General features: G+C 39.6%; 1 protein-coding gene across 2 annotated transcripts in view; it reads right to left on the bottom strand.

Moving 5' to 3' along the window:
- LOC106745530 (teneurin-a) overlaps positions 1–25,744 on the bottom strand; it is a 730,052-nt gene that overhangs the window by 31,548 nt on the left and 672,760 nt on the right. For both annotated transcript variants that reach the window (XM_014621223.1, XM_014621230.1), the window contains 7 exons: positions 17,771–17,896; positions 15,479–16,134; positions 14,011–14,224; positions 8,602–8,866; positions 4,696–4,826; positions 3,694–3,840; positions 2,533–2,740 (listed from right to left, as the gene is read on the bottom strand). In XM_014621223.1, the coding sequence (XP_014476709.1) occupies positions 2,533–2,740; positions 3,694–3,840; positions 4,696–4,826; positions 8,602–8,866; positions 14,011–14,224; positions 15,479–16,134; positions 17,771–17,896 (1,747 nt within the window). The remainder of the gene's footprint in view (positions 1–2,532; positions 2,741–3,693; positions 3,841–4,695; positions 4,827–8,601; positions 8,867–14,010; positions 14,225–15,478; positions 16,135–17,770; positions 17,897–25,744) is intronic.

Here is a 25,744-nt window from a genome sequence, read left to right as displayed (position 1 = left end):
TCGACGTGCCCGACTCCGACTCAACTATTCGTATATCGTTTTATCTATGAATTCTTTTCTCGTAATCGCTTAACGAATGGCCAGATTATCGAGGTGTCGAAAGGTATAATTTGGAAAATGCATCTCTATCCTTTCTCTTATGTTAGTATGTTGCGCGCAGACCGAGTATCGTTATATCTCACAACGATATCACGCACGAACAGTGCCTACTAGAATACGTTAACGCGTGAGAAATGAGAATTGAACTGATATAAAAGTAATAATACGAAAGCAAGTCTCTAGCATATTCTCGTTATGCAGACTTTAAGTCGTTTCACAGTCCGTAAGCGGAACGGAGCCACTTTTCTTTTCGGTCGTCTTCGGCTGTGGGGTGATTGGTGATTTGGTGGTGGTAAAGGGGTACACATAGAGAGGATAAACACTAGACAAAATACACGATTCCCCCGAAATGCCTCCACGACCTTTTCCAGTTGTCGGCTCGCGCAAATATCGATAATCTCTCCACCAGTGCCGAACAAAGAAAGATATATCTCGGATAATTTATCGGATCGCTCGTCGAAAAATCATGTATTCTCACTGAGTCTTACTCGCTGAACCATCTCTCTCTTTCTTTTCGTCTCACGTCGTTTCGTTCGAGACGATCGTTTTCTGCAGGTGTAAGTGATCAACTCGCTCATTTTAAAGTGACTGTGCATTTAACATGCTCTCGTTTCGTCAAGTATACTAAAAGCAGCGTGTTAAAAGAGGAAAAATTAATGCACGAGCCATCTATCGAATGTTTTTCAACTCGGCGAAATGCATACGCGATAAATATGCATGTAATATTCCGCATTAATCTGTCGAATTACGGTCAAATATCATTTATTGCGGATACAACGGTGACACGATATATATTCGCTCGTCCGTTTATTTATTTATCGCCGTAGTGCCCGTGTCAATTGACAATGGTACACGCGCGCGCGCACACGCGAGCTCGGTCGAAATTGCCGTTTCGAAATTATTGTCGAATGGTGTCGCGTGCGCCGTACAAAATTATCACAGTCAACGGAGAAACCTTTGATTGGCAATGCTTCCGAGATGATTATCGATATAATCGGCATTCGGGGGAGGAGAGGGGGTGAAACACTGGGAAAAGGATAGTTAGAGGTTTACAGGGGTGTCACCCACCGGAGGGGCACTCTCGATATTTCAGCTGTCACGGGTGTGTTTGGATTCATGACGAGTCGATTAAATTTGCAATACGATTTTTGCATATCGTTCTCAACGGTCGCTCACGATGGGGGAGACATGAATGCGAATAAATCATTAATCGCGGTATCTCCATCCGACAAATACTTGCGACTTGTACGATTCGTTCGTGAAGCCAATAGTCTCGAAACACGCGACACGCTCAATCGATAAAACGCATTTCACCGCTGTGCAAAATGACGACGATTGATCGCGATCGAACTATGACAGTTGCCGAATTTCTGGATTACTCGGCCGACTATTTCTCACATTCTCGATTCTTCTCGATTGTTATATATTCGATCCGTGAAAAATCACGACAGAGACACGCGGATTCCTCCCGTGACGACGAATTTGTCATTTGCCGTGGCTCCTACGGGCGGCTCGTGTTTGCCGAGCGTGCGTTTTCGCAAACGCGCAGATTCGCGTTACCGCGCGTCCGTTCACGACCAAATGGGAAACTTCGTTTTAAACGCGCATTCAAAGAGCCGCGAGAATTCATTACAATTAACTCGATCCCGCCGCGCGAAATTATTGTCGCCGTTGTGTGTTCATCGCACGCGCGCGCGCGCACGTGATCAAGGATCGCGCAAAGGAAGGTATGATAATAATAAACGCGAGAGAATATGTAACCCCATCGTAAACCGTTACTACAGATTGAAAACGCGCCAAGTTATATCACACGCGATCGTATTCAACAATTCGACGAACGCGCGCGCAGATACACGTTGTACTTTTTTTCTTTCTCGCACATTATTCAATTCCTCAGTCCTGTAAATGGCAATTTCGACATTAATTATGACCGCTTTCTCGGACGTTCTCGCTGCGTTCTCACACCGTCGGAGAAATCACACGGCGTGCTGGTAAATATAGCACAGCGAAAGAAACGGAAGAAGTGTTCAACGAAACACACGATGAAACACACGCGCGCGTCGTAGTTCCCGGCTGACGACGGGTAAGAACGAGAAAAGTAATGCGCGGTTGCATGAGAGTCGTAAAAGGCCAAACTATGACACGCAGCTAGGCTATTTTATCATCATTAATCGTTATATGCGGAACGCTCGCGAGTGACCGAGCCGCCGCGGCTCTTCGACGCGACGAAGATCAATTTACGCGAAGGCGTAACGATATCTCGTTTCTGGAACACGAGGAATCCCGAGACATCGTTCGCATGCGGCCGTGCGGTCGAAACACGCTCGGTCGCTCGCGCGCGAACGTTCTTCTCACTTATATTATGAAAGTAAGAGACTAAGCGATCTAATTCGAATCTTATAATCCGTCCAAGTGAGAAATGATCGATCTTACCTTTCCGTATACTCGTCCATGTGGGCGTAGCTCTGTACGCTATTCTCCTCGACGAGGAACTTCACCCGCTGGTAGAAGGACGCAGTGACACTGGGCGGTTGCTTCCGCAGCAGAACGTCCACGGGGTTGTTGCTAGCGAGGCACATGATGTGTTCCACACAAGCGTCGTGCGAGCAGCACTCGCTGTCGGAACAGTCCATCATGCCATCTGATCGTGAGAAAGACGACTTGTTAAACGCTCGAACGTGCGGACGCGCACGGACTACTTTTCGGAACCTAATTGGGAGTCCTGGCCCGATTTCCCAAGATAATTGTGGATCAAACGAAGAAAGATATATCGAAGGTTTCGATGATAAACAACCAGTAAGAACGATAGGCTAACTAGAGCCGTCGCTGGATGTTGAATGCGAAATTTTTGCTCTTAGCGGAAGCATAAAATTTATCCAACAAAGTAAGGCTGTAGGTCTACAATAGGGTTTTTAGTCTTAAGCCTTGAGTAACTGACCAATCATGATTGATTATTCTTCTATAATTCGATTGTGATTGGCCAAGGATTGATTAAGACTTAGGACTTAAAGCACCTATTGGAGACTGGGACTAACGCACGAACTGAACTCCTTTTTCGGACTTTCGACGTACGAATGATGTTATATAGTTACCGTCTTTCCACGTCGAGCCGACGCTCTTAATCCGCAATTAATATTACTCCTGCAGCACTAATTAATAATTCTCTAATATCCCTTAGACCTTGTAAAAATGTTTATTATAAATACTCCGAAAAATACCGACTAAATCCGGAGCCTATCGTTTTTACTGATAATCGTGCGGGGAAACCCACGCAAGTGCTCAGACAAAACAATTAATTCCTTACTAACTATCGCGAATTTTGCAAAATGGTGCATGACTTTTCTGCAAATAGGATAACCTATTTTGAGTTTTTTAACTTCGGATATTTTAATCGAATTCTATGTATCTGGGAAAATTATGAGAAATTTTTCTATGCGGGTAGCGTTTCGAGCAAGCTATGTATTTTTGCGAAGACAATCGAATTCGTCCGGAAACTGACCTAAAAAGATTGGGAAAATCACTTTTGAAGTAACGCGTTACGAATTTCCCATTGGAAAAGGTACTTGTTACTAATATCGTTGCTTCATGTCTCACCTTCGTCGTTATCGACGTAATCGTTACATTCCATCTCAAGCAGTATGCTACAATCTCTACCGGCCCATCCGGTGGAGCATTCGCAACTGTACTCGCCGTCCTGCAAAGTGCACAGTCCGTGGCGGCTGCATCCATTTTCGCATCCAGCTATTTAAACAGAAAAACACATGTCAATTGCTACTAGTGCTGTCAATTTCGACTACCCGGTTATCTGAGACTTTCGGTATTATCCGGATATTACTTAACGGTATGCTGAGTGAGGGAGACCGGAGCTATTTGGCATACATTTTACATTTTATTTTTTGTTCTTTTTCGCACAGCATTTTGTGTATATTTTTAGTATAATTCGAAAGTAGAATTTTTTGATAACAAAAAAATATATAAATATATTGAAAGTTTTAAAAATAAATTTACAAAAGAAACCGATATTATCTTGGAGGATGTCAAGCGTCAACTTGCCCCGTTAATAGGGTAGATTGGCCACACTAAGAAAAATATGGTTTAAAATGTTGACGTTATAGTTTACCATAAACATATGAAATTAATTCAACTTTATTTTCGCCGTATTATATACTTCAGGCTATATTAAAACAATGATACGGTGTATTTATTTCCTTAAAACTGTTATTGTGTAGTTATAAAATTCATCCAGCTTAGATTAATGGTGTTGGTACATAATGATTTTTTCTATATGTGTATTAAATAAATAGAAAAATGCACATCAAATATTTCTTGATATTAATATCTTTATGAAAAATATTAAATATTCCTTCCCGTCCCTTTTCAACGAGTTTTCATCTGGTCCCTATTCAGTTGTAGGAATTGGAATTTTTTTCCCGTGTACGATTGCCAGTCGGTCCAACTGATTGTCAAAGAATCGGCACCGCGTTCAGTCGATCTGCATCGTAGAACTCGCACGATGGCGAGATATACGCTCGAGTGAAGTAAAGCGCAGTGAACTTGTACGTTTCGAAGTGTAAGTTCGCGCGCTATTTTACGTACGTAATGTGCAATGTCTGCCGTTCCATCCTTGACTGCACACGCAGGTCCCGTTTTTACACTGGCCGTGCTCAGCGCAGCGCGTGTCGCACGGCTTTTGATCACACTTCGTCCCGGTCCAGTCGTCATGGCATCTACAAATGAATACACACCATCCGTCTTACAACGTAAATACCTTTATACATTGCGAGTACATCGACCGCTGTTGCTATTTTACCGAACCAGCGGAACAACGGAGAATAACGACGCTAACGTGATGCTGTTAAAGATTGTCAGCTTTGGACAAATTTTCGTAACCACAGAAAGAGCTCGGAAGGCTTCAGAAACAATTGAAGAGGGATAATATTATCGACTATTTTTAATCATCCGATAGATAGTTGAATATTTAGGGTGCGCTGAAAGAAAAACATCTAAAAAAAAATTAAAAAATTGTATTCGTGGTATGTACTAATAATATATTATACCGATATCTTTTTTTTTAATGAGAAAATATACCTTTTTAAAAATAAATATAAATATAAATAAATTTCAAATAAATTATTTTTATAATAAAATAATCTCGATTTAAGTAAATATGTTATTAGTATCGGGTATATAATTAGTATTAATTTTATAATTAACAATTACCTCGATATTTTATCTATACAAGGTGTTAGATAATTCATGGAGTACCGTTTATGTGCAGTTAGAATGTGTTAAACTGAACAAAAAAGTCTTTTACCATTTTACAAACAACTACGCGAAATTCCGAGTTATTAATGATTGAAAATGGCATGTATAGATGCTTCTTTAGTTAATAACTCAAAAATTTACGGGTTATTTGCAAAATAATACAGAACTTTTTTGTTTAGAATGGCCTAATTTACAAATATATAACAGCTGTTATACTTAACAACTGACATCAGTATATTAAACCTTGAACTTGTCGTTAGATGCAACAACTGTCGTATACTCATAGACTAAGCCATTCTGAATAAAAAAATTCTTTACCATTCTGCAAATAACACGCAAATTTTTCAGTTATTAATTAAAGAAGCCTCTATACATGACCATTTTCAATCATTAATAATTCGAAATTTTGCGTGGTTGTTTGCAAAATGGCACGGGACTTTTGTACTCAGTTTAACCCATTCTACCTGCACACAGTACAAGTGGTACTTCACGAATTACCGGATATCTCATATACATGCAGACCTACAATGAAATACACGAGAAAAAAGTTTAATTGAATTTATCTTGAAAAATGAACAAACCAAATGCATATCGTTTGAAGCAAATAGAATGTTTTCTTCCTACAAACCAAATTCGATTCTTGTAACCAGAAATTCTGTCTACTTTAAGCAAAATGCATTTAATTTGTTCATCGTCAGGTAAATTCAATCAAATTTCTTTTCCGTGAATATCGGATACTGTGAAATTGCACTTACGCACTTTACGCAGTTGACATCCACATTAGTTCGACGCAAAATAGACCGGTAAGAGGTTATTAAACAGCACAATTTTTCCTATAATGCTAAATCCCATAAAGCTGACGGTCTTTATTTTTATCTCATCGGTGATAGCGGCTACTCGTGACATAAAGACTCAGTCTCGTTATGTTAACCGCGCTCGGTATATTCCGTTGAGACGCCCGGAGGATACTAAAAGGACACGTTACGAATTGAATCGAGGTGTCGCCGAAAGTAAAATCACTTCGCACCGTTTATAGCCCGGCCGCTAAATAAAAAAATGCCAGTTTAAATTCAGTCCCGAAGTTGTTCCACCGGTGCGGCTACAGCAGAACTTTTTGCACTTAGAACCTCTTTTACGCCAACTCTTGGAGGATAGAACAAGAGAGTAGACGAGAAGCGTCAGCTTTAGAATATGAGAAAAGAGATCCTCACCCGCGTCCTTGATTCCTGACAAAGGAAAGTAAGAAGGGAGGACGGAGGAGGGCCCTTCGAGTTGTGATAAGTTAGCATTTCGTAAGACAGAGCTTTCTTCTCACAATTTTTTAACTTTTTTTAGCCTTAACTTTCGCGCCGCCCGCAGTCCCGGAGAGCAATTTACTCATTTTTCGGCCATTCTTCGTCTACACGCACGATATTTCAATGTCCCGACAAGATGTTATTCGTATCCCCCTCCTCTCTCTCTCTCTCTCATTCTCTCTCTCTCTCTCTCTCTCTCTCTCTTTTTCTCTCTCAATTCGTATTCGAGGCAAATTATGAACGTGTTGATACATTCTAGAATATCTTGGATTCAACCATTGTAATATATAGGTGTCCGAAGAATTGGAAAATCTTGTGCTTCAAATATACGAAATATCGGATACAATTACAACGGAAAATTCAGGGAAAACGTATTAAAGCAATGAAGTTAAAATTTTTTAATAATATAATAAGCCAATACTTACATCCTATACTGTAATTTCGCTTCCTGTCATAATTCATTTTTACACAAGCCCGTTGGGACAGTGACTCTCAATCATGACAGTTAATTGCGCTTCCAACTTCAATGCGTCTAAACCGTTTTGCTTCCCACTGTATAGGATGTTGCGTCAACATACAGGTCACATATTTAGAAAGATATGTAAGTGAATATGCCGCTAAAACCTACTGAAAGCAAGTTCTATATAACGCTCGTAATAATCACGAGTATAATTCTGTTTCTGTTTAACATACAGGAGAAACAAAGACAGAATGATGCTCGCGATCGTTGCGAGCAGTAAGTGGAACGTTGAACCCTGAATTGTGTAAAACCGTGGGCGCCTGCTAACAAGCAACCCGTCGTACTGACCTATATGTTGACGCAACATCCTATACTCCAACATTCCGGAACATATTCACTCCAATCGATTAAAATATTCGCTCACATGGATTCATAATCCACTATAAAGGTGAATTTCACCAAGATCTAAAAGATGATTAATCTAATAGATGATTTAAAATGGCTGTCATTCAAGTATTACCCCGTGTATCTTACTGACAAAGATAGAAACTAACTTCTCGATTATTGTTGAACGACAAATTATAAAATTGAAAATTGGCGTTGGTAATTTCTATTACATGTTATTCATCGGTTAGTTGTAGTCTAAGTTTTGCAAAAGTCACTTGAATGAAGCATGTGAACTTGAGTGAAGCATTCACTTTTGCGATTTCGAGTAGCGCTGTCTAAAGTGCAACCAGTTTATCATCATCTGAAGAGCAGTGAATATTCATCGGTAATATTTATAAGAGTCGCACTAGGAATCGGTAAAACTTAGTCGGAGAAGTTGATATCAGTTAATAATAATGTATAATAAATAAAGTAAATAAATAATAAATAAATCATCTGTTAATATTAGTAAACTGTTTACATCAGTAAAACCTGAATGCAGAAACAGTGAAAAAACTATTATTTTTACTTCTTTTTTACTACCTTAATCATTCTTAAGATGTCAATAACTTTATCTGTGAAATAAGTCTTAATTATGTTCAATTGATTTAATTTATTTAAGAAACATTCTATTTATTAGAAACACGCTTAATCTGATCGAGAACTCGAGATCTTTACTCTTGAATCTACTATCATAAGAACTACACTATGTACAAAATACGGCATTTGGTTGAAATACATATGTACATACGTATATACATATTTATTTCTGCTACGGGACACATACAACAATTTGTAGTGAATATTTCAACTCAAAAGGCCGAAACCAATGAAGTATAAAGACAGAAGAATTAAACGGAAGTATCTCCACCCAAAATTAGCGAACATTCATTGATTGATTATCATATTAAAATACTATCTTGCTAATTCAATTGGCGACATTTTCACTGATTCGATTTAAGAGAGCGGTATTTTCGCCACTTTTCACTTGTTCTGAGTGCGATTCCGTCGCAAGGAATTCCGACAGTACGCACAATGTATGCGGTATATACTGACTTGCAACGACCCTGCTCGCAGGATCCGTGAAGTCCGCAGTCCAGGCCGCAGCTCGGCTGCGAACAATCAACCCCGGTCCAATGTTCCTCGCAAACGCAGGCCGCCGACTCGAGATCGTACGTGCCGTGATCGGAGCAGCCCGGCAGACATTGGTACACCTGCTGATCCACCTGATTGCACCGTTCGCCTTGCCAGCCCGCCTTGCAGTAACACTTGCCGGAGACACAGGCGCCGTGGCCGCTGCAGTTCGGATCGGAACAGTCGGCTGTAAGAAGGAAGAGAATCGTACGATTAAATTAGCGTCGTGTTTTCGCAGGGCCGTGTGCTTCGCAGCTTCCCTTGGGCGAGCCCAGAAGAAAAGCCTAAAAGCTCGCTCGAAGACTCGCGTCCCCGGCGTATCCCTTCGCTTATCATCGGCCGTCCCCCTTCCCCATCCCCCCTCATGCCCCCCGTTACGCCCGGGTACCGCTGATTGCGTCCACGGCGTGAACGAATGGACCAACTTTTTAAATTATGGCATCGGAACAATTGCATTATTCTCGCGAATCCCGCCTGCCCCGGGGAAATTATGAAACTTAATTCCGGAGCGTCCTCGACGCGGCGACGGTGGCGGCGGCGGTGACGGCGACAGCGGCGGCGGTGACGACGGTGGTGGTTCACCGTTCGTGTATATAATCCATGGACGATTCGTCCATCCCGTTAGATCTAGTGGGGCAACTTCAAAAGATGCTTATTCTGTTCTATCTAAGAGAATTTCATCACGTGAACCTCAATCTTGTCAGGTTAATATTGGGGATTAAGAGAAACGGGCGTTTTAAATTTGTGTAAATCCGGTAAAATTTTACTCGTTGTTACAGCTAGGAATTGATTGATTAGGAATTGATTCATTAGGAATTAATTGAAATCCTTTTCTACAAGTTATTTATATTATACATTAAAGATGGAAATATATTTTAAGAAATTAAAAAAATATTAACATACAGAGCTACTGCAGCCCGATCTATCATTCGGTATATAGTGTGGTTTTATCTGAAGGAATAGCTCAAGAGCGGTATAAGTAACAGACGCAACTCAAGAACACACGAAGATATCGAAATATTTTGTTCTTTTCAATTAAAAAATATTAAAGTAAACTTTGTTCAAAAAATATTTATTTAAATTCTATTGCAATAAAATACATTTCATTTCTGCGATGTTTTTAATTTTTGCTATCATTTTTACTATCATTTTGTTAATCTTTTTCGTTTAGAAAGATTTCAATTTAGAGAGATAACATAGCGCTGTTTGCCTCTATTAAATATGTTAACTGGGTCACTCACCAAATCACCGCAAAATCACAATGTACACAATATGATGGGTCGGATTGCAGCACTTCTATATGTTAATATTTGTTAATATTTTCTTAAATATATCTTAAATATTTTTTATTGTCAATATACGATATAAATAGACTACAAAAGGATTTTGCATCCAATTAATTTCTATATCAATGACGAGTAAATAATTTTACCGACTTTTCAGAAATTCAAATCTTTCTACCTCCCTTAAGAATGACTTTCAACAAACCTTGATTAAGCTAATCAATGAATAATAATAAAAATTTAATTTAATTTAATTTAATTTTCAGTTCTATAACTCCCCCTTTCATTCTCTCTCTCTCTCTCTCTCTCTTGTTGTTGTTTAACAATAATCCAAAACTTAATAATTTTTATTTAGCTTAGCGAGATAGAGTAGAAGTAATACTTGATTGATGGTTTAAAATTTTAAATTGTCGATTTGCTTAATCGAACTTTGGTAAAAGTCACTCTAAGGATTAGATATTAAATTATGATGAAAAAATATTGTCTCAATCTTAGTTTGTGTTTGTCAAATTCTAATTTTCAATAAATTTATGTGATCTTTACGTGGATATTTTTCTGGGTTAGCATAGACAAGATAGATATCTTTTGTACTTACTTCACTATCTAGTAAAGGACAAATCGTTATTTACGAGTATACAATCGGCGTTATGTATATTGTATTGTATTTCTTAGACAGAGAATTACACGATTTTCAGCGTTATACATAATTTATATAATAACCGTTATACATAACATTATAAACTTAAAAATCGCATAAGTATATAACTCTAATTATAATAATAAAATTATAATGACTCTAATTGTAACAGTTATGATCTTATATGATTATTTTGTTGTTATGTGTATATGTGTAAGGCTGAAAATCGTGTAAATTTCGATCTAAGGAAATAGTACATCAAACATGACGCCATTGGCGCGACTGATGAGAGATATTCTTTTGGTGAATTTTTCCGCATTATGCACACGCCCGACATTGATTGAATAGGATCATTGATTCGTTCGCTCTTAGAATCTGGCGGGAGTGTTGACGTGCACTCGCCGATCTCTCAAACAGGACATAGATTGCAATTGTGTGCGTGATACTCTCTCCTCCTTCTTTGAGCGTTAAAGTGTCATAAGAAAGTAAAGCTGGACTTAACGCTTTATTTATTTACTCACGCGAATGTGTGCGAAATGCTTCGGCAAGAAAATCGAGATGACGTTTTTCAGGATGGAATAGCGATATTTATAGTTAAAGTATTAAGAAAGCCTGGTTAGAGCAATCAGAGGCACCGTCACCGCTTCAATACAAGTCACTCAACAACTGTACTGTGTGGTTGCAGTAACCACATAATTAGTTGTTTCATATTTTATTGTTTAATCTAATTGGTACCATCAGATTTCTGTGTCGACCAATCAGACTGTTGTTTTATTCGTGTATATTTATACACACAATAATTCAAGATTCGACAACTATGGGATCTTAACTTTCCATTTGGATCAATTTGAGAACGTTGAAGCAAGATTAACAACAAGATTAAAAGCGGTTTCAACGAATGAGGGTTCCGGGTTGACTGTCGTTAAAAACGATCGCGTTAAAAATATCGAGAAACGGGAACAAATCTCGGAGAAGTTAAGCGTAACGATAAGATGCGACGTATCGTCGCAGAGATTTCAACGGTCAGATGTGTGAAATTGAAACGCGACACGCGCGAAATTCAGCGACGCGCTCTGAAAAGTATAATCGAAGGAGCGATCGGTCCCTTTTCTCAGGACGCGCGACGATTTTCACGGACTCCGCCTGTTAGCTCTCATTTGTCGTCGCGACTGATGCAAATTCGCTCCACTTTTCGAATTTATCGTCCCTACGATTGGAGCTGACATATTCCACCGGCGTGGAACTAATGCCGTTTTCGTCTGCGTTTAGGAAAAAGCGGCGAGCGGGAGAGCGTATCTCTAACGAGGACCGTGAGAATGTCAGAGACGAAGTGTCTCGTTCCCGGCGAATAATCTCGTCATTTATATCGGACGTCATTCAACTCCCCGGAAGTTCCGCGAGTGCGAAATTATAACGCATCGGGGCGGCGGCGCTACCGCGTGCCGCCGCGCAGCGTGCGGCGATGTATTATTCAAATTCCCGCGGAACAATATGAAACTAATTGTCGCGCCGAATTGGCACGGCTTGACCCATATGTAAATTTGGAGAACACCGCGTGCATTAATTATAGGTTGTACATAGACCCGGCTGTGTGTTCTCTCCGCCGGCGGGGGCTCTGCATTACTAATATCTTAAATCTCCCCCGGATAAAGGTCCAGGACGTACGCTTGAATTATGGCGAAATTAATGGTGCCGTGACAAACATGAAGAAATAACGCTCGGGGGCAGAAATAGATGTTCGAGGTAAATGTTCCCGGCGAGGTGACTTCCGCTAAGCCGTTTCTAAAGCTGAAATATACGTCGTGACGTTGCGCGCGCGTGCCCGTTCGCGACATCATCGCGCTCGCTCTCGCGAAGTCTTTCAGGTAATACCTCGAGAAATCGATTTCGACGTATCGAAATCGGCTGACGCCGCTATGTAGGTTCCTCCGAAAGTAAGTTCCCGCAGGATAGCATTAGGCGCCATGTCACATATCAAAACTGTCGATAGGTCCTCTTAATTTCACGTGTTTAACGACACTTGTTTTTCGACGCGTCAGAAAATATTCGCTCGTTCAGCTGAGTGAGACGTGTTCAGAGTTGAAATTAAAGAAATTAAAGCGTCTCCAGGCATTGGTACAACTCAAATCAGAACGATCCTACATGATCGTCTTAGCGTCAGAAAGCTGTGTTTCTCGTTGGATACCGCACAACTTAACGGAAGCCCAGAAAAAGGCGCGTGTCAAACGGAGCGAAGAGATGCTCGAAAAATGCGATCACGATCCTGAACAGTGGATGACACTGTAACAGGTGACGAATTGTGGATTCACCGCCATGTACCGGAAAGCAAGCGACAATCGAGTGTATGGATGTTCCCAGGCGAGCTACATCCAATAAAAATGAAGCTCAGCCGAAATGTGGAGCAAGAAAATGATTATATCGTTCTTCTTCAAGAAAACCGGCCCCATCTTGTGTCTTAAAATCGTCGTACGGTTAATGCTAAATGATTACACAACAATTTTCCTGCTGACTGTGTTTGAAAAAATTCATCAAAATCGCCGTGAGAAAACAGCCACGCTATCGCCGAGTCGCGCAATCTTTGAATTAGCGATTCGCTAAACTTACTCACACTTTACTTACTCGTTCGGAATTTTTTAACTTCAGTTTTTTAGAAAATACACTTGCTTGAGAGGTGCATTTTTTTCTTTTTGTTCAATATAAAATTTTATACTAAGGCTTATCTACATAAATGATATTATTGTAATTAGTGGATATCACCTCTCCTTGCTAAATTTTCGTTTTCGCGATTTTAACAATTAAATTAAAATAGATCGTTTTGAATATTTATATGAAATAAATAATTGAAATATCGCGAGCATTTGTAGGTTCAAAGTAGTCATTAAAATGAAATCTGTAGAATTAAAAGTTTAAAAGAGAATTTAGCAAGGATAGTCAAAGTCAAGTTTTCATTTAGTTTATAAGCCATCTAAGTAAGCGCAAAATATCCTTGATGAGAGAATGTTAAAGTAGCATAAAAATTTCGGCTTCGGTATATAATTTACTTCTACCTCAACCCCGATGATGTCTTAAATTTCTCCTTCCGATGCATTAGCGTCCAAAATAGTTCAAAGTGTTCAAAGTGTCATTAGAATGAAATCTGTAATACGAAAAGTTTAAGAGAGAAGTTAACAAGCATCAGTATCGTGAAAGTAGGTTTTTATCTAAGCAGACGCAAGCTGTCCTTAAAAGCGTCAAAGTAGCATCAAAATTTCGACTCGGATTTACTCATTCAAGAGCGAACATTTTCAATCTCCCTGCGATTGGCGAGCGGGGCTGAGGCGTCTCTCGTTAGTCGCGCTTCGTTCGACCGGCCGCTTTTCGATTCACCTTCGAGACACACACACACACACACACATTTACAGAAGAACTTACGCTCGTCGCAGAAGGCGCCTTTCCAGCCTGGATTACAGACACAGGATCCTCTGACGCACTGGCCATGCCGATTGCAGTCGGGTACTTGGCAGTCGCCTAGCGGTATATCGCACTCGGCACCTTTCCAACCCTCCTCGCAATGGCACATACCGCCGCCGTATTGTCCATGAGACGAGCACAGAACCGGGCACACGCTTTTGCTGCAATCAGCACCCTGGAATCATCGAGCGAGGTTACGTGTTATAGCTGTAGTATCTGCTACAGAGTGAAATCCCACTAAAATGATGATAGCAACGCTATTATCATATTATACCGTAGTAATACGGAGAAAAATATTTTGCTGTCCCAAACGAAACTTGTCTCCTCTGTGAACGCTTATTATATAACAGAAAACGATTTTCCCGACTAATTTTTTTTACTTGTACGATCATTAATTACAAATACCAGACATTTTTTCTCAGTGCACAAAGACGATACGCGAATGATAATTTGAGGTTTTCGCGGTGATGTCGCTTTTGATTTTCGGCTGAGCTGCTTTTATTGTCGAATTGTTTCTGACGTTTCGTGGACATTTCAAGGAAAGAAGAGCAATCTAATATTCAGGTTTATTATCAAATTGCTCTTTCCTTTGTAAAGCGATGTAAAATATTCGCGAAACGTTAAAAGCGTTTGATTAAAAACCGCAACCACAAGTCGAAAGCCAAAACTAACCCAAAACTAACTTATGCACAAATGGCGTGTAAACTTGAATAATTGAAAAAGTGATCATTTTTAAGCGACGGTATGCAACTTTTTTCATCTGTACGCCCCTCTAATCTGAGTCCTCATCTTTTAGTCGATTTTTTGTCTTCACAGCATTTACTTTTAATCGTTTATTTTTAATTAGGGTTACTAGTCTTCGATAATTTCAAAGTTTCGGTGCTCCGAAAGAAATGTCGAATTTCCGAATTTTGGTAAGCCCAAGTCTTGAAGATATGTCTTCGAAAGTTACAATATTCGCGCTTCGAAGCTTCGAGAAATACAGTCTCGCGAATACAAAGCTTGTTTCTAAGCTTTACTGACAAGCCTAACGGGCCTGTTGTTAAAGTCAATTAGCAGATTCAAACGACGCTTTTAATATTTCAAAAACATCTTGTAAGTTTGACATTTCAAAGCTTCGATATTTTTAAATTTCAAATACTGGGTACCGAGGCCTCAGATCTCCGTACCGTTATTAATTGTATCATTTATTTATTTACCGTATATACGAACCGTATATATCATCAAATTAAATGTTTTCTTATATATTTCTTTCCTTTATATAAGTTTATTCATGTAAGTAAAGGTGCTTTCCTGTCAGTAAATTGCTATCTTTAAGATGTGAAAAAATTCGATCGTCGAAATCTTCGAAAGAGAGCAGCAGAGCCTCAGATGAAATCACCCGAGTGAAACTAACGTTGCGACTTGCGTTCGCCCCGCCGGAACATACCTGATAACCGTCTATGCAGTCGCACTTGCCGAGGTAGCAGGACCCGCGGCCGGAACAGTCGTTAGGACACGTGGTGGAGACGCCCTCGGCTTCCGTTACGACCAACGTGACCTTGTAAGGCTGCAGCTCGTCGTTGTACACGGACAGGAACCAGTCGCCGGTGTCGAAGTACTGCAACAGACTGACGTTTACCTTCAACGGATCGGCTATGGTCCTTTTGATCAGCACGTGCTGATAGGACGTTGGCGATTGAGCGGTGCGTTCGACGCGAGAGTCGCCGCTGGTGGACTTCATAAAGCTGACGGCTTCCGCGGTCGCGTCCCTCTTCAGCCTATGGACGACTCTGCCGCCCTTCACGAACTCCACGAAGTCGTACTGCGTGACGCTGGGCGCGACGTTACGTCTACCGTAAACGGCGAAGTTCGCGCCCCACGGTAGCGTGAGGTTCAATCGGATGAACGCCGGCTGCTTGTTGCGAAACTCGGTGTTCCAGAAGTGATACGGCGGTATCAAGGCGGTATGCGCGACGTTGTACGCCTGTAATTCCAGTACAGCCGGCCATTGCTGGGCGGACTGCTGGATCTGCGGGTCGCTCTGCTGATCGCCGGCGCTGTCCGCGGCGCTCGAGTGCTCCGCCGTACTCGTAGGTAAGGATTCTGCGAAATGCGAATGCGAATGTGTCAGACATCGGGCGATATGTAGACGGCAGAGATCATCGTGGGATTCCTTCGTTAAGGCCGCCGGCTGACCTCGTGGAATTAAGTTTCGATTACTTTATGGCGCTACCCCGATAGAAATGAAAACCATCTTGGGCGTTCGGTCACGAGGTAGCATATTTGTGTCTAACGTCACTGCTAGCCAGTAATCTAATGCTTACTTCTCCCAGTAGCTAGATAATGGCTAGATAAATAGATTAGCTGATGATTAAATAAACCAAATTACAGGTACGAAATGAAAAATCATAACTAGTTGTCAGGTAATGATGTGACAGTCACTTCTGCTTTTTTAATATTTTTATGGAATAACTTACCTTTAATTCTGATTTACTATCTTATTTTTAAATGCTAGTAGCGGTTATATATAGTTGCTAGATTATATATTTAAAAAAAATAGCGCTATATATATACTCTAACATATCTTGACAACGGCTAAGTCACGAAACCGATTTTACATTTCAGTGAATAACGAACTAGTAATAAACTAGAAAATTTAATGTAACTTGTACTATTTAGTTACTAACCTTGACTCAAGGTGGTTATATTTCTATTCGAGTAGTGATACATAAACGAAAAAGAAGATCTGAAATTGTTACTTTGCTGACTTCTATTATCATGCGACAATCAATTATATTTCGAGAATCGATATGTTTATATAAATTTTAGATAATAATCCATTGAACTGAATAATGCAAGTGTGACGGATAAGCGACTGATGAAAAAAAAATATCTTTATACAGCCTCCCTTTCTTCCCTCGTTGCTATATTATTTTTCGAAATAGAGTCTTAAATATAAATAGAGAAGCGTTATTGTGTGTGAGTTCGATATATCAAAAGTTACCATTTTCTTTACATCGTCATGCTTGGAGAAAACAAGTAAGGAAATAAGAGAAGAAAGATGAATAAGGAAGGTAAGTTAGTTTGCAAGAGGTTAACCAATAATTAGTCCAAATAAGAATATTCTCCCAATAATTTATAACTTGTCATTATGATTAGGCGCATTAAAAAAGGATTTATATATTCAGTCACAATATGCTAAAATGATATAACAAAAATATTATAACTTAATGATATACTTAACATATAATCTTAGTCGCAGTCGTTAAAATAAATGGCACCTGGGTAATTCAGACATCTAATCGAATCGATGTTTTCATTGAAGCTTATAAATCTATACGTAGGATTCTACTTAAAAAGGATATATTCTCGTTATCTTTCGCTCACTAAAAAATACAGTCAAACGTTCAAAGAAATTTAAATCGACGACTTCAAGTTGTCTCTCTTTACGTGACGTTACATTACGCATACACAGCTGCGAATCTCTCGGTTAATTTTCAGTGTCAAGCGTGCGCTACATGTAATGCGTGCATCAATCGCTCGATCGTGTTCCCGAAATGGTATGAAACTCGTAATATGAAATCTTTATAGTGGATGATATTTGGAGGTTTGACGATATAGTCCGTACTAGAGGCATTGTAAATGTTCATCCACTCGCTTCCCAAAAGCAATTACCGTGTGACGCTGGAGTATTTACATCATGCAGAGTAGATGCAAATTAATACCGCTCGATATTTACCTTCTGTGGGTATCTGCGTAGATATCGAGTCGTGGATGTGTGCGTTTTCGTGAGTGACAGTCTTGATATCTTGAACCAGATGATGAATGCAGTTAGTACTATCGATCGGACGCATAGAGCTCACTGCTGGAAAAATAAATAAAATGTCCACTTTAAGACACACATCTGTCTTTTTTTGTGTTTTTGGGTGTTTTCAACGCGACTGCCCATGCTATATACTACGGATTAATTTTCATGTGCTTCTTCTCGCTCTTTCCTTTTTCAATCGATATTTATAATTGGAACATAATAACAAAATGTTTGTTATTAGTTTCCGTAGTGTTATTGTTATGTTATATATCGTATTATTATTATTGTCGTCGTTGTTGTTATTATCCGACAACTCAGCATCCCGATCACTCGTTAATATTCAAATAGATATTGTATCTATTGTAATAAAATACCTCGAATAGATAATAATTAAATTCGAATATTTATACATATATATTCCAAGTATAACATGTTTGTGCCGCCGAAGTTTTCCTTGCAATTAATAATAATCATGCGATCTGTATCATGCACCGAGGGGTGCTTCCTGGGCGCAATTTTGGCTTTATGTTAAATCTCGACGCAATAGGAACTAAGATAGCCAAATCAGTTCTTATGATACAATTTATTCCTACTTACGTTTCCGATTTACGTTTTTAGTGTCAAAGTAGGTTGTTTTGAAAAATCCTTTGAATATAATAATTGAAATTTCGAAAATATTTCTAGTTTCAAGACAACATTAAAATTAAATCTATAGAATTAAAGGTTCAAGAGAGGTGTTAACAAATGTAATATTGTCAAAATAGGTTTTTATTAGTCTATAGGCCACCTAAGTAGGCGCAAAGCATACTTCAGAGCGTCAACGTAGCATCGAAATTTCGATTCGGGTTGGAAAATTGTTCAATTCGAATGCGCAAAAAGAAGTGATTTCATATGGTGTTACATACAATCGCGCACAGATATTTGTAATATATGAACGGTATTCTGGGCAAAATAGCATCGCTGTGTGACGCTTTTATAGCATCAGGAATCAGGAAACGGCTTTAGTCTGGAAGCACCCTAATGGGTTCATAAATTCGAACAATCGCTTTCGAATTACGATAGCACACTAGATTTCCCATGACAGCCCGGCTTCCTTGCTTCACTAACTTTTAGAGCAGAGTACCCGTGTAATAAAGTTCAAAAATTTACCGTCTCATTGTTTCGACGATATCATAGTTGTGTCGCATGCACTATACTGCCAAATTAAAAATTTGTCATTGATATAAGTTGTGACGCGCTATCTTACACGACAATAATCTTCTATGAACAGAAACTTCGGTAAAACGATAAAAGATGAGACGATAAAAGACATGAGGTTCACGCGTTGCCTCATGTGAACAGAATTATAAAAAAAATGTTACAGAAACAATGTCTACAAAAGGCGTGACATAAGATACTTAAGCCAAGCGAGAACAACCCCGCATTCCCCCGTAAGAAAACTAATTCATAAAAAGAATTCTAAAAATAATGTTACAAAAAAATAAAGTGAAGAAATTAATGTTCAGAATTTAAAAATTGTACATGTCTATTTCTCCTACGAAGGAAGTGAAATCAAACAGTTGTGCTAACTGATAACGAGAAAATATGTTGCACAAAAAATGGCAGAGGAGCTTCGAAAACGAAACGATAATATTGATGTGCACAGTTTCGAGGTCCTCTGATAGCAAACGATCATAACACGTAAAATTTCGATGAATATCAAAGGCGCTTCAGACCATTCCATTTAATTTGTCGATTCAATTATGTCGATGCCACGTCGGTGATTATCCTCGAGTCTTGGGCCATTTATATTAATGTTTTCTGAACGATAAGTGCAAGTTCGTTGAGTTTAAACACCATGATAAATTCGGCAATAAAACCCTTATCCGCGACGGGATATTGCGGTTTAATTAATTATCTGTCTCGTGCGCCACGAGCGCCACGAATTAATTACGCGGTTTAACGAGAGTTTTTAAAAAGGGGGTAGAGCGCCCCGCAACGCAATCCGCCTAACGACCTCTTGGCTTATCAAGCAACAAAACAGCGATAACGCATAATTGAATTCGCGTATTATTGCCGTGCGAGTGATTTGACAAATCGCAATTCGCCGATACACTCGGCGCCAGTATTTAATGAACGCGTTTTCGCACTGTGCGATTTATTGCGTCGCGAATTGTATAAGTTTCCCATCTCAATAACAAACACTCATTATCGCTCGTTCTATTCTATTTCTCGTACTACTTCTAGTGGGAAATTGCTGTTATCGCGGATCATCATCGTATTATTTCTCACAAATATGCGGAGAAAGGTCGAGCAAAATCGAGATGGGAAAACAAAAACGGAACCATTGGCGATATTTATTCGCGCATGAGAAAGAAGTATCCCTTTTAAATAGTAGCATATCACTTTTAAATTATTTAAGATTCCTTTTACTACACAGGATATTTCTTAAATACCTAAGTCTAACATTTCAATACTTCAGGAATTCATTTTTGAGATCATTTTTGGAAAAAAAGTTCGTACAAACACATAGTCTCAAAAGCCTTATTTCAAAGATATGTAAGATGCTGAAAATTCGATAAAATTATCGTTTCTCCTTCAATGGCTTTTCGTCTTTAACACGCACACTCCTAAATTTCGCAATAATGTCAACCTTGACTTTTCGAATCGATAGCTTCGCAGTAGACATTAATCGCTGACAAGTTTTCTCGAGATAAAGTTACGTTATACGTCTAATAACGAGATATGAACAGAATATACGTTCACAAATGTAAATGTGTGCCTGTTATTGCGCACACCGCGCCAGCAAGTATGTGTACATGTACACACGCATGTCAGTTCGCGAAAATAGATGAAATGACCGGAAAAAAGCGACTATTCCTTCGGGATCGACATTGCTCGGCCGCCTTGTAACTATCGCTGAAATTGAGTTGCAGTGAACTGTGAATGACCTTATTCGCGTATACTCAGCGTGGCATCGTTTTCGTTCTCGCTTCACGTCGTCGCAGTTTATCGCTCCAGTTTTCCACGTATCTTGTAACTACATACTCGGTGTGTGATTGCTCATACCGAGGAAACCCGGAAGACCGTGCGGTATCTTCGAGGCGTCGACGCCGAATATCGAATTAAAGAGAGAAGTAATCATCTCATATCGACGGCTAAGGAGCGATACCTCGTACACTCAGAAAGAATTAGCAATAGAAGCTGAAATATAGCAGTGACAGCTAAAATGTGACTTTGAAATTAGGAGTAGCTAATGTCGTTGCTACTACAGCTAATTAGCTGTTTGAATTTAGATGCTACAGCAAAAAGTATCAGCTAGATCGTACTACAATTATATTCACATTCCCGATAGAAATATATTGTTTTTTCTTTTTTTTTTTTTAACAGAAGCTGTCTTTAAAGGGTTATTCAATAATTATGTCACGCTAAATTTAAATATTTTTTTACCACTCTCTCCCCTTCGTTACAAAATATTTGCCTTCTTCTAATATTACGACGTGTACAATATTATGTGTGAAATTACCCTTCTCGTCGACATATAGAATAAAAAAAAATAGTTTATAATCATATTATGTGGATAATAATTATTATAGACTACACGCTATCTTTTCATAAAATATAAATAATTCTTAGGCGTATATCAAATTAATTATATTATTTTGTAAGTTTGATTAGTAAAAGTTGTATTTTAAAGAAATAAATATTAAAAAGTTAATATTTTGTTTGAACATAAAACCATGTCAAAACTTAAGAATGACCGAATCCATATTTACAAGTTATGCCATTTATTATGACTATTTTTCTGAATCATTTTTCTGAGTGTATGCGCTAAATCGGGAGATTTCAGGAGAAATAAAACTGTTTTGCAAATCCACTTTGCTTCGGACGATTCAAAAATACGAGATGCCACTTCTATCGAGTCTTCTGACAAATAATTTTGTTTTTATATGAATCAGTTTTTAGATACAAGTTTTCTCACAAGTCGAGAAAAAATGTCCAAGTTCGCTGAATCACAGATTTGAAAGTGATCATTTTTACAGATTCGAAGTGTCTCTTCTTATCAATATATCGCAGACGAATGAGTTGAGACGAAGAAGAAGAGTTAATCTTCGATGTAATGTAATCTCTCGCGTATTTAGTGTGACTTTCCATTTTTCAATTCGAGTTATTGATATACTCAATTACAGAGATACGTGAAAGCGAAGAAAAAGCGAGTCGCGCGCAAAACGCAGAGTTTGCACTTCGAATCCCCAACGACTCGATTCGTCGTCGCGCGCAATTTTGTCAGTATTCCGCGTGTTTACTCGTATAACGATATCGCGCGAGAAGGCCATTTCCAATATACGTATGCGAAGAAAGCGAGACCGACTATTTCCGGCGACGAGCTACGGAAAATTTGAAATGGCCATAACGCGAACTCTCTGAAAAAGGGTCGTTGCACCGCGCAACCTACCCTTTGCGATGAGGAAGACAAGCGCGACCGTGAAGCGGAACAGCGAGTACGCTCACGAAGCGCGCAAAGGAATAACTTTTTCAATTATACATCCTCAGATCGATAGAGCAATTCATTCTCGAGCAATGATTCCCGGATTATCGTCGGATTATCCCACCACACCCGTCGGTCGGGCCGACTCGTACGTAATAATGAAATGTTTACAATCGATCCGTCTATCCTTTCGTCCCAATCCGTCCGAGCACGAGTATAGACGCGACGGCGTTATCGAGCTGCCTACGATGTCTCTATTATTGACGAGTTAACTGCTAATGACGTAGTAACGACGTTCCTTTACGACAGGAAACAAGCGAATGAATCGAACTGTATTTTCATTACGATACATCGATACTTCGGCATTGTAGTCAAAAGGTTTCGGTAAATGAAGCTTCGGAGGTGACCGCATTCTGAAAACCAAATGACTGCGCGAGAGTAAAAAAATCTTACCCGTACTTTTCGAATAACGAGCGCGGTAAACGAAAAAAGATGTTCCATGACTTTTTCTTCAACCTCGTGATCGCTCGTCGAGAGTTGAAGTTTCAAAGTTTCAAGAAATATAATACGGGACGAAGAGACAAAATTATGTCTCTGTAATTTTTATATACTTTTAGAGAAGAAATGAAGGAAAAATATATAGGGCGTCCGCAAAGTTTTAATAGAGCGGCCGTGTGCAGGTAGAACGGATCGAGATGAACAAAAAAGTCCTGTACCATTTTGCAAACAACCATGCAAAGTTTCGAGATATTAATGATTGAAAACAGCCATGTATAAATGCTTCTTTAATTAATAATTCAGAAATTTGAGTTATTTGAAAAATAGCACAGGACCTTTTTGTCTTTCAAATCGAAATCACGACTTTTGAGTCGTCGAAACCTAAGTTTCTGAGATGAATCGGTGAGCTTCGGTAGCCGTTTCGAGTCAAAGCAGTAAAGTAACAAATGGCGAAAAAATGCTCTTTATCACATTTCATTTTTAATCGCACTAAAAAGTGTAGTTATGTTTACGAATGCACATGACATGTCAAATTATTTATAGAAATGTCCAAACTTTGAAATGACGTGCCAACTTTCAAAATATTTCTAGATTTGTAACTATAGCGATAGTGTGCTCTCAAAATTAATCGGAAAACCTAATATATTACACACACCCACACATATATATATTAAAAATATATTATATGTAATTTAGAAAAATATATATATCTGTTCTAAATTCTATTTTAACAATCAGAATTGTGTGTTAAAGTGTTTTTTTTCATTACGAAAAGGTTCTCTCCAGACACCAGAATTTAAATACAGGCTTTCCAGGATATCTAAGACCATCTATCGAGATTATTATTATTGCAGCAAGCAGTCGCGATCTTGGCACCGATAATCGCTAGAATATAAGCAAAGATGCGCCGAATTATTGAAAAGCGCGGCAATTCGAAGGCGTGTAAAATCTGCGTGTCTCACAGAGCGAAGCCGGAAGAGACGAAAGGGGGGACGAAGAAGGTGGAAAAAAGTTCGCACGGCTCCATTTGTGCGTGTTTCGTCCTGTGCAAAAGAGTGAGAGAGAGAGAGAGAGAGAGAGCCGGAACATACGAGTATGCGGACACACGAGTGTACATAGACGACGGACTCGCCACCGATCGTAAAAGACTCGTGCGGGGAACGCGAGGAAAAGGATAACGCGAGGAGGTTGGCTGCGGGGGTAGTTTGGATGCAGTAGCAAACAGGCAGATTGGATTCCAGACTCGATTTACTGGAATGCAGAAATAACAGCTGGCGAGTAGAGTCTCCTCGAGGCCGAGAGAACCGACTTTGCAATCTCCTCCGTCTCTTCCTACCTCTTTCCACGATACGAACGGTACATGGGTGGAGGGTGAGAGTAGAGGGGGAGAGTAAAAGGAAAGATACGGACGCGTTGTAGTCGTGACGAGGGGCAGGAAGGAAGGAAGGATGACAGTTCCATAGGGAACTCTACGGGTTCAACCGAAGGTAGTCCGAAAGGGGCCGGGAGGAAGGGGGTATTACATAGATTCGCGGGACATAATGCGGCCCGCTCGCTCGTATTCTTCCCTTTCCTTACTAAATCCCCTTAGTCCCCGCAACTTCGGATGATAAAGTCTAATACGTCCGCGAGACGAATCTTGACCGTCGCGTGGATTCTCGGATTTCTCGCGAAATGTAAAAAATCCACGTCTTGCGGCATCACGTTCGGCGAATGTGACGCGCTTCTATCGTTCACTGATAACAGGCAATCGTTAAGGTTCATAATTCTCTGTTGCAGTCGTCTTCTTAATGACGTTTGATGATGTCGGACAGCGAGGAAACGCGTGCTCATAATTATTGCGAAATATGTTTAAGTAAAAGGATGGGCACGCAGGAAATTTTTGTTGATTAATGTAGGATACCGTGACGGCCAGCGGCGCCTGTTTAAACAAACCGCCACATGCTAACTCGCCGCGCCACTGCTAGGTGGCTCGCATCACTCGCAAGCGACGGGTTTTCCCCGCGGATATATAAGGAGACGCCACGAGTAGCCCCGCAGAAATGTCGTAGTACAAATTGAACATTAAAGATGTGTAATTATGCGCTATTCATGCGCTCGTCGAAAATTAAACGAAAATATTTTGCGCTCTTTTAGTTACGGTAGGAAACGGATTTTAAAGTAAGGGACTAGAATGGGTAACCAGCCAGCTCTCCTCTCTCTCCCAAATAAATAACTAATTATTTAGTAAAACAAATATTTAGGGACTTTTATGGGTTTTTATATTCAGGCAATTTTGATGTTTGCACTGCAGTCCTTTAAGGAACTTACTTTCTTGATGCGAAAAACATAATTGCCATAAAGTTCCTTTAAAATGAAAGAAATCGGTTTAAGAAAGCAATTGAATATTTTTTCCTTGCAAGAAGTAACTCAATGCCTGAAAGGAAGTGTTGGTAATCATCAATTGGTGTAAGGTCTCTGGTGAATACGGTGGATGATGACAAAGAGTTTTCCAGTTCAGCTCCTCCTGTAGTTTGAGCAGCGTTGTTTGTGCGACACATGGTCGAGCGTTGTCTTGCAAGAGGATTGGCCCGTCTCTATTGACCAATCCCCCGGCTGCTTAATCGCAAGCTCCCCTCATCACTTCGTCCTTGGTTGCAGTAGACATCCGCTATAATCGATTGACCAGGTTTCATGAAGCTGTAGCAGATAATACCAGCGCTGAACCACCAGGCACTATTAGCTTTTTTTGGTGAATATTCGATTTCGGACTGTGCTTCAGCATTTCATCTTTATCCAATATTTGTGCCGAACGCTTGCGATTGTCGAAAAGAATTCGTTTTCCATCACACGTAACAACGATGTAGAAATGAGGTTACATTCGCTTTTAAGCAAAAAAAAAGGCAAGCTTCGCGACGATTTTTCTTCTGACGCTCATTTAATTCATGCGGAACCTATCT

The sequence above is a fragment of the Dinoponera quadriceps genome, unplaced genomic scaffold (assembly GCF_001313825.1).
Source record: "Dinoponera quadriceps isolate SergipeBrazil2010 unplaced genomic scaffold, ASM131382v1 scaffold120, whole genome shotgun sequence".
Lineage (NCBI taxonomy): Eukaryota > Metazoa > Arthropoda > Insecta > Hymenoptera > Formicidae > Dinoponera > Dinoponera quadriceps.
This window is presented reverse-complemented; position numbering and strand designations above follow the sequence as displayed.